Source organism: Augochlora pura, chromosome 3 (assembly GCF_028453695.1).
Source record: "Augochlora pura isolate Apur16 chromosome 3, APUR_v2.2.1, whole genome shotgun sequence".
NCBI classification, from domain to species: Eukaryota; Metazoa; Arthropoda; class Insecta; order Hymenoptera; family Halictidae; genus Augochlora; species Augochlora pura.
In genome coordinates this window covers 3870685-3881147 of record NC_135774.1, presented here as the reverse complement: position 1 = coordinate 3881147, position 10463 = coordinate 3870685, and the positions used below count along the sequence as shown (strand labels likewise).

At 40.1% G+C, this 10463-nt stretch overlaps 1 protein-coding gene across 1 annotated transcript; it reads left to right on the top strand.

The window, feature by feature from the left end:
* Positions 1-4771: 4771 nt before the first annotated feature.
* LOC144467848 (salivary endonuclease-like) lies at positions 4772-10136 on the top strand. Its single transcript, XM_078176825.1, has 3 exons — positions 4772-4875; positions 5806-6271; positions 7480-10136. The coding sequence occupies exons 1-3, from the start codon at positions 4821-4823 to the stop codon at positions 8144-8146; spliced, it is 1188 nt and encodes a 395-aa protein (XP_078032951.1). The 5' UTR covers positions 4772-4820; the 3' UTR covers positions 8147-10136.
* The last annotated feature ends 327 nt before the right edge of the window (positions 10137-10463 follow it).

The window sequence follows — 10463 nt, the reverse complement described above, 5'->3', positions numbered from 1 at the left end:
AATGTGTGGCGGAACAATTTACTGTATTTTTTCCATCAATCCTGGAATTTGAAGGGGCCTTGGAGTAAGGATGGTTGAACAGTGAGAAGCTGTTTAGATACGAGCTCCTCGAAACTCAGCACCGATAACGAAAAAAATGGTTTGCAGATTCATAAAAAGATGGTTTAAAAATGTGCTATGGGAAATCGTCCAGGTCAACCCCCTACGGTTTCGGTACCGTCGCGTACTCGACCAGGATGACCCTTCGGTTTATCCCGGTTTACGGCACGTCCTGACTATAGGCTTTTTCGAAATGCTATTATGAAAATCTCTTAGAAATCTTAACTTTGTGACACGTCACGGTTATTGAAGAAAATGGTAAAATTATGTCATGTTTAGTCTCATTTTAATCAGAAAATTATTTAATAGAAATTCGGTTTTAAAATCTTAAAATTGAAAAAATTTTGTTATAGTATTCTGAGTTGTCTTCCGGGAATTAGAGTCAAAGGAACCGCGGCGCGTGCCGCAGCATACGTGTTCATCGACTCCGTCGAACGGCAAGCGGAACAAGTCCACATCCCCCATATGTGGTGGGATGTAGACGAACTCCGCGCTGGCTCTCTGAGGAAGGTTGAGCCAGGACTTCGCGAGACGCCCCACGAAAAGTGGGGCAAAGAAGGAGAAAGCGGGGGCCAAGACAGCGGCCCCCGCGGTGGTGGCGGAGGGGCCATCCACAAAAGCCCCCGCCCCCACCCCAAGCCCGAGAAAGGTAGGGCCCATAGGGCCTCCCAAAGCTTAATGGGGCCTACGGGCCCAATTATAGGGGAGGACGGCCAGGAACCCCGCCGTGCTTGCTTATAGAGCGAGGGCGGGGTTACCTGGCCGTGCAGGGGGAAAAACCCCAAGACGGGAGAGGGGGGTGGCTAGATATACAGCCACCTCCCCCGGGCAGCCGCGATACCCGGGACGGGGGTCCCGGGTTATTTAGGAGCGGCTGCCGGGTGTTGGCGGTGTAGGGCGCGACCTCCCTGCACCGCGGAGGACGTTTTGGGGGGGGGGGGTATATTTTTACGTCAAGGCTAGACGGCCGGCCCTGGCGAGGGGGAGCCGCGGTTGTGTTCTTTAAGAGTTCCCGTAGCTCCCCCGAATCCGCCAGAGGGTGGCATGGCACCCGAAGGTCGCCGTGGAGGTTTTAGTGGGTACCCTGTGGGGGGGAAGCATCTCGGATGCGTTCCGTGTAATTGCTTTCTTCCCCCCCGCCCCGTCCCTGGCCTAGATTTAGCCACAAAGCCAGGGGCGGGGACTGCCATACAAGATCTTGGACAGGAACCCCACACTACCCCCCGTCTGCTCCCCCGAGCAGGCTGGGGGTGTCTGGTTTAGGCAGATTTCCTCCACTAAAAAAAAAAAAAAAAAAAAAAGACTTCGCGAGACGACGGACCAGAAGGTCCGCTTCCTTGAGCTGGCCTCTCTCAACGCGTGTACCCCTTAGACAGACGTCGAGACGGGGCAATATAAAAGTGGCCACCGCCTCTGCTTTCTGTCAAGGGGCGAGGAGGGAGCTGTCCACAGCTCAAAGGTAGTAGACAAGACTCTCGATGGAGTTGAGTGGAGTCTGTCGGACCTGAAATTCCGTTGGGTTACCGAGGTACTCGTAAGCCTCACCGGCCTCCAGGGATTTTATCTCGCGACCTTGGAGGACGAACCGAGTGGGCCTAGCCCGTCGAGTGCCCCTGCAATCCTGGTGCAGGGTAGCGCACTTCGACGGGTTGAACCGAAGTCCAATCCCCCTCGCTGCGTCCTCCACCGCTCTTAAGAGCGTCTCCATAGTATCGCCTCGGCCATATAGCGCCATATAGCGCCTCGTAAGTATCCGCCACCAACGCCAGGTCGCCTGCGTAAGCCAGCATTGTGTGCCGCTGTCCATGCGGCGTGTAACTCGCCGAGGTCCCGGTAGCTGCGCGCAGTACCGGTTCCAGGCCGAGGTTAAACGCCGCAGGGCTCAGCAGACAACCCTGCTTAACTCCAAGAATCTAACTACATACTTAGAGTCTAGAATATAACTACATCACCAAGAATATACTACAATATTAAAAAAATCTTCATGTATACGAAATTAGAAAACAAAGTTAAATCATCGTTTTTACTTTGATGTTACAATGTATTTATAGTAATGTACGCCGGCTTGCTGGCAGCTGTTTTTCGGTTTCGTACCCCCCCCCCCCCTTTTTAACACTTTCTCTCTCCTGCAAAATACAGAATGAATGAAACAGATGTTTACAGAGTGTTTGTATGTTTGTATAACTTCGAGTGACCTGGGATTATTGCTCTGGTTCTTTGAAGTCCTAAGTGACCAGAAGATAAAAGGAGCGAGACAGAGTGAGAGATAGTGTATTTGAGAGAGAGTGAGAGAGGGAAAGAGAGAGAATGGTAAAATTCGAAGGAGTATCATCACCCTGCAAAATTGCGCGTGTTGTTTTTGTGGTCGTTGTTGTTGCTATAGTTATCACCGTTGCACTTATAAGCCGTAGGAAGTTGCTATACGATATTGTTAATAAACTATTGCTGTTATTGCTATTTTACATTGTATGTATATGTTACCACGAAGTCTCGTATTTTAAATAATAATCCCTAAACTTTCAAAAAGCTTTTCAATTTAGTATCGTTTTTAAAAACACTAGGCAAAAATCCCAGGCAATACAGATAACTTGAAAATAATTGACAATGATCTAGATAGAATATACTTGCATTTTTTTCAATAGAAAAGACGTTAACCTATCTATATCAGGTAATCTCTGGATTGCATCGCTAATACTGATATCGATAAAGAAAATATCGATTATCCACAATCACGTGGATCAATGATTAGAGCAATGTAGTGAGAAGGGGTATATACTGACTCAAAATGATCTGCAAACAAATTAGATTTTCTTTCAGTATCAGATATGACTATATTATTCCAAAACAATGCACTGGGCATGACATTGAAATTCCTTTTGGCGTTAATAAATTTTCAGAAGGTTTTAACGTTGATCGGTATATTTTCTTCTGTAATTATAATATAATTGGAGTTGGAACATCATGGAGATGATTATTCTTATTGGAAGTCTAATCAGAGTGTACGGCTCAATCCTAATTTTATTCCAATGGAAACTCACCTACTGAATGATCATCCACAAAGTTTAGAAATTATATCAAAGAAAGAAGATACGGATAAAAATAAAATTTCGTCGCATCCCCAATCTTTAGAGGTCATTACAAAAAAGCCACAACAACAACTTATCCATCCGCAAAGTCTTGAAACAATCAGTGCTAAGAAGGTATTACCTCAAGCCACACTAAAAAAAAAATCAGTTACAATTACTATCATATCTTAGTTGTGGGTCAGAAATAATGCATCCTATAGCAGAACAAAGTGACGAACAATTTGCTAACGAAAGTTCTGTACGGCATGCCCTCCAAGCGTGTTGCAGTCCATTACTTACTCGAAAAGCTTGTGAACCAAATGCTATCTCTAATCGGGCAGAGGTCTTGATCCTAGCCGTATCGTCGAGCGCGTCACACGACTTTCCTTAATCTGTATTCATTATTGTTACATTTGTTCGTTATTAAATTCCGTTTTCCGTTAAAGCGCGTTACTTATTTCTGCTTCCTGGTAACCCATCCTACATATATTTCTTGTAAGATTACCGCGACAATGTTGTACATTCTGGTCTAAGTTAACAAAGCGGTAAGTGGGACTCTTTGAATTTGCGATGAACTCAATTTTTGCGAATAGTTAAATATTCGAGTCTAGGAGAGTACCAAGGAAGATAGTTACAACGAGAAATACACGATACTAAAACATACGTCTCAATTGCAGTAAACATCACAGAAAATCACAGAAAAAATCAATCGCTATGTGAACTGACTAATCCCCTAAATTAAAGTCACAATTGAACCGTTCACTGCACAAATCAATCAACTTCACTTTTTGAAAAATCTTACATTTAAGTGTCAAAACACTTGGTATGGTCATAACTTTTTATATTTATAATAACTTCCCTAATAATTAACATTAATACCACATCCAAGAATATGAAGCGCCCTATCATGTTCTCTTACCAACTGTTCCGTCCTACAACGGAACTTTGCCTTGCAGTTATTACTTTATTTCTTTTCAAATTCGGGTTTGTCAATTCATACGGTCATTACTTTAGTGTCCTTTTTATATCGCGTAATTACATTAAGAAATCTCATTTGCGCTAAATCGCTTTATTAATATAGCCGATCATAAAGCGATTTCTTCCAAATTAGTTTTCCAGTTTATGGTAGGGTCGCCAGATGGGCCGCGCCGGCCACTCGCTCGGGTTTCGGCCGGTGCTACGTCACTCACTTGGGTTTTCCCGGTACTACGTCACCGCGAGGCACGGGCCCTCTGACTTCCCTCTCCATCTCACCGGTAGCCAATCCGCGTTTGAACGTTCATTCCGAAAAGGCATAAAAGGGACAGAAAACTTGCAATCTTGTTCATTACATTTTCGCAATTACATTTTCCAACACTCTTCAGTATTTCGATCATCGCTTACATAACGTCAGTTCATCTCACAACATAACACCGAAACATAATCAGTAAACCCGTGTATCAAAGTGATTTGTTTTTTGTTAGAATATATTGTTTATTTCATGTTTAAAAGTGTGTCACATTCTTCACCTCAACCAGCTCTACTACCTTAAGTGGTCATAGGGCATCGCGACTAACGTTGTCTTATCGGAGAAAGTGAAGATTATAAGACGTTGGTGTAGCATGCAGGACAAGTGTACTCCTCGCATAGACGTTGTAGCCAACGAAACGGTGTACGATGTTTCATCTTGCTTCTTTGATTATAACTTCGTGTCTAACAGTGACAGCCTTGGGTAAATATCATTCACTTTCATTAACGCGAATATTTAGTACTTTTCACATTAAATTTTATCTCTGCCTTATCTAATAATTCTTCCAGTTTATCCCATCTGTCGCATCGCTGATCATAAACGAATTTGTGTTTATGAGGAGGTCTGGCGCTTTTGTGACAGCTCGCCAGAAATCCTCGGTCTTTCACTAATTGTTTCTAAATATGGCCTTAAACCTTAATAATTTCGGGCCTGAACACTGATCATTTGAGAACGATAGGCTCGGATTTACGTTCGCGATAGTTGAGCCATCCTTTTTACAATCATTATTTTAAAGAATCAATAGGAAAGCGGCTGCATCTATCGCTTCAGCTATGAAGGCATCCCCAAGAAATGGGGATTGCTTACGGTTTTTACATTCTAAAATCACTCTGGAAGCGTCTGCCCAGCAATCAGGTTGCGATAGTAGAGATACATCTTCCAACACATATATCATTCGCATTTCTTCCGTCTTCAAGTCAACTTTACAATTGTTCATAAACTAGTTTACTCCTAACCACATCCTCAACGCATTAAGTTGCCGCAAGGATGGCGTTACTTAATCGTCGCACCATATAGCCTCCGATGACTGTAGAGAGCAATAACAAACATTAGAAGGCAAAAACAATGCGAGACTTCAATAATAGTTCTAAATAAATCTTTAACTACAATAAAGTGAAACAAGTTATATCAAGGTTATGTTCGTCTCCTTTGTTTTCATCGTATCTCATTCTTTATCATGGCCTACTGATTGTGAGATAAGATCTCACTGAACTCAAAGCACTGTGGTAGGACAAGTGTGGTTCTGAATCGTGTAAATTTAACCATACAGATTTCATATAGATTTAATCGTGCACTGCACAAGCTGTATTTAGTTAGGTTTTATTAATGATCAGTTTCATTTCAATGTTACAGCGGATTGTGATGTCTCCATCGCATACGATCCCGACGGAGATCTGAAAGAACCACAACCGTTGGTTCTAACGCAGAATGGCGATCAATTCGTCTATCCGAATATAGGACAAATGTTGACACTCCGAACAGGACAGTCTGTTCTCATAGCGTGTCCTGGTAACATGAATAAAATTGCTGGCACTAATATCAAAGAAGCAACAGCTACTTGTCGAAATGATAAAGACTTCGATCTCAACGGTGTGACTAAAACATTCTCGACCATTACTTGCGAAAGCAATCCTCAGATTAGCACCAAGATCCTGAGTACAAAATGTATGCAAAGCAAGACTTCTATCGCCGTTGGATACCAGTTGACTAAAAAGTTTTTGACAACGTATGAAGTCTGCAGGAACGACAATACTTATGAGACTTACTATACGAAATTCAAATTGATTAAAGCTAACCAAGGTCAAACTCACTATCCCAGGTAAATAAAATTAATTCACATCGAAGATTTTTAACATATTAATCGCCCGACATCTGAAGGATAGATAGATAACTTACTATCTTGTTAAGGAACCTATTTACTAAGAATTGTCTTAAAAAATGATTTTCGTCATACCAATTCTTGAACAATCATATTCTTTTTGAAGTTTCGAAAACCATAGTTAAGTATGTTGTTAATACTAACTGAACTTTCTCGCGTGAATTATAATGAACAGAATTATAGTAGTAATGTACTTCATTTTTAATTAATTTCGATTGCGAGTGAGTTGAAACACCTACAATGATTTTGCTTTTAATTTAATCATTTCTGAACAGTAACTTTCTATTTTGTTACCACTGTTAAACTACTAATTAGCTTCTGAAGTGCGCCAATCACGTTCAACGTCAAAGTCCAGTGGACTAGTATACAGATTATAGTTAAACTACTAGTCTTGGTGTACAAGTCAAAGCTATTTAGGTTAGTTAATGGATGGTTAGTGATCAAGGTAACACTTGACACAGAAAAATGAATTGAGATTTCGTAGGTTAGATTTCAATGAAATTTCGTCATTGATATGTTGTTGACAATCGGGAAAACTGGTTTCCGGTCACAATTATCAATCTATTAAGAAACTGTGCACAAGATGTTTGATTAAGATGTCTTATCATTTATCTTACTTTGAAGACACATCATGCTGTCAATGCATTCATACCATGTTCCTTATCATTGTGATTGACACACTTCTTCATATATTTTGAAAATTAATTTATATCGTATTGAATATAAATTATTCAAGCTTCCCAGTCTTGATTCTATTACCCAACAAGTCAAGAATGTCAATCTTTCCGTTTCGCTTACAAACCTAAATGAATCTATCTTAAAGTACGGATTGATAGGACTAATTTAGGACTTGAAACTTTAAGAAATTCAACTGAGAACACATTCTAAAATTAAGTTATTCCCGCAATCAATCTTACATTGATCTTATCGTGTACAAAGAAAACAATTTCGAAAGGTACATCGCTGTATTTTTTTCATATAGATTGAGCAAATCTAAAAATAGACTAACAAAGATTATTCGCGATTAACGACAAACCTTATCAAGCTCACACAAAATTTGCAGGAAAAGTTAAAAAAAATATGTGCAACTAGACTATTACCATGATTAACCTTATCACGTAGGAGTTACTATCTCGTTCTGATTTCAGACACACATGGCAAGCAGAGAACCACTTCAACGGAATGGATGTAGATCGACTCTACTACTGGAATACCCAGCGTACAGCAATCCAAAATATTCTGGGTGCTAATGCGCCATTAGCTAATCGTGTGAACAGACAACAGTTCCTCTCACGTGGACACCTTGCTGCCAAAGGTGACTTTATCTACGGCAGTCAGAAAAACAGTACCTTCCAATACATAAACGCAGCTCCGCAATGGAGCACCTTCAATTCGAAGAACTGGGAAATTCTAGAAACATCCATCAGGAACTTCGCGCAGATTAACTCTCTGGACCTGGAGGTCTATACGGGCGTCCATGGAAAAATGACGATGGCTGACATCCACGGTAATCAGCGAGTGATACAGATAACATACGGACGCTCGAAGCCGTTGTTAGTGCCGAAATTCTTCTGGAAGATCATCTATCATCGACCAAGCAAGAAGGGCACAGCCTTCGTCGGCTTAAACGATCCCTTCATCACCAACGCCTCGCCAGATTTGTATCTGTGCAAGAATATAATCGACCCGCAAATAACGTGGCTGTCATGGTCGACAAACTACGTCAATGGTCTTTCATATGCGTGCACTGTTAATGAACTCAAAAATAGTATTCCTACAATCCCGACGCTGAAGGTGGTGGATATATTGATATAACTAAGTAGTTGACCACAGAAATAGATTGGACTAGCAGGACCTCTTAAAAGTAAGATACACTATCCATATTCTCAGTATGAAACACTAAAGGACATGTCCGAGCTCGGCCTTCCAATTACAAAAATCAAAATTTCTCATTTTTGAGACCGGTAGCCTATGAATCGGTTGTCATGTAACCAGTAATTTGCTATCTATTATTAAGGTATTATTATATAATTTTTACATATTAAGATACCTTTCGCGATTAATAAAATAAATAAAATAGATAAAACGTTAATGTTATGACAATATAAAAATATTTACTGTCAAATGGCCGGTCCGTACAATGTTAATCAGTAAATCGAGGTGGTTAGACAAGTAAAATTTCCATAAAAAGTCAAACAAATTCTAGTTTAGTGTGAGTTTGCTCCAATCGTCGACGAACACTTTTGTAGAATTTTTCGTTTCATTTTTAGTAATATCGCAGAAAATGTAGGAACATTCAAAAAAACAAATGACTCGTTTGTCCGATTATCAATGAAAATTAGGAATCTCGCTTTATAATCAACATGTAAATGCCATATATGTACTTAGCAGCGTACGAACACCTTTTTTCTTCCAAAAAATGTCTGAGCACGGATCGAAAATATAAGAGAATGCGTATAACCAGTGAAAACGAGGTACATGTAGCATGTCGAGCAGTGACGAACGAGTTTCGGCATTTAAAGGAACGGCGTGATCAAGAAAAATTGGCATGTGAAATGGAAAATTTAATTATCAGTAATCGTCTCTTTACTTTTATGATTGTACCATCAATGGATGTCTGAGTTTCTTCTGAGTAAAATAGATCCAGACTCGATATAAGTTGGATTAATTTAAATAATTGCCGAGTTCGTTAGTAAACAATCTATAATAATCAACTTTTTAGTAAATGTAGTGTGATTTACATAATATTTGGACTCATTTTAATCAGAATCCTGCTATAACCGTAAAAGTGAGACGAAAATTATTAAAAATAAAATGACGGTTTAAATTGTAAAACATAACCTACTAAGACCATATTTAAATTCCAAACCTGTTTCTGAGAATCACACGAAATTAATAATGTTCAAAAGTCAGTTTTAGTTAAACAATCTTCATGAAAATATTAAAATATTAATTATTGATGATTATTCTAATATATTTGACAAAAAGTCAATCGTGAAATAAGTATGCAAATTCTGAAATATTGAAGGAACAGATTGAATTACAGATTTGAGGAGAACAATAATATCTGTAGGGATTTTCGACAACAAGGATCAACCACAGTTACTTTAACAGAATATTTAATAATAGAAAAGGGGAAAAACAAAAATAATAAAATAAAATACAGTCTTTGTTGGGATGATGAGGTTGGGAGATGAAATGGTACCTTATATTTTAAATAGTTTATTCAAACTCCACGCGACAATGAAATCAACGTTTATCAATGTAACTTATTGCAATTTGAACATAACACAATATTACGTTTTATAACTATATTAAAAGTATTGTTACGTACGAACCCGGTCGTACCGTGTATTTTTCAAATATTCCATCGCCAGAAAAATTCTAGACTCCCCTACAATCGCTCGAGACGTATCTACCGCATCTTAGATAAACAGACGGCGCCGCATAAACAGAAAACGCCGAGCGTCGCAGTCTCCCAATAAACAGAAAACTTCATAACAAACCATAGACGCATTCCTACCCCCAGATTTACTTCAAATCTCGGGGTATAAAAGGGCCCCGTTTTCATCCATCATTGGGCAGTGTGCCAGATACGACACCAGAGTAAAGATCGCGCTTCGCTTCTATACCACAGTCTATCTAGCCTTAAAAAGCTTAAAGTGAGTCTTTGAGCAAACGGGCCGTACGAACCCCCCGCATTTCTCAGTGCGTCAAAACCGAGAGCACGGGACCTAGGTACCGCGAATACACATTTACACTTGTAACAGCTTTCTTTGTAATATACTTTGTCATTTTTATTTAACCGAGAGTTAAATTCATTTCAAATCCAAATTCCTTTTTCGTCCAGTAGCTAGTATTAAATCCACCACGGTGTACCTTTGCCGCTCGAGGTACATCAACTTAAAGAAGTTACGAGGCTAAAATATTCCTTATTTTCTAACCCTTATTCCGGCTCGTAGCACCCGTCGGTGAAATAAACGGCGGCTCATCTACGAGCTAATCCTTATAGTAATTCGTAGCACCCGTCGGTGAAATAAACGGCGGCCCATCTACGGATTACTCCCAACCTTCTACTCGTAGCACCCGTCGGTGAAATAAACGGCGGCTCATCTACGAGTAGATCCTAACC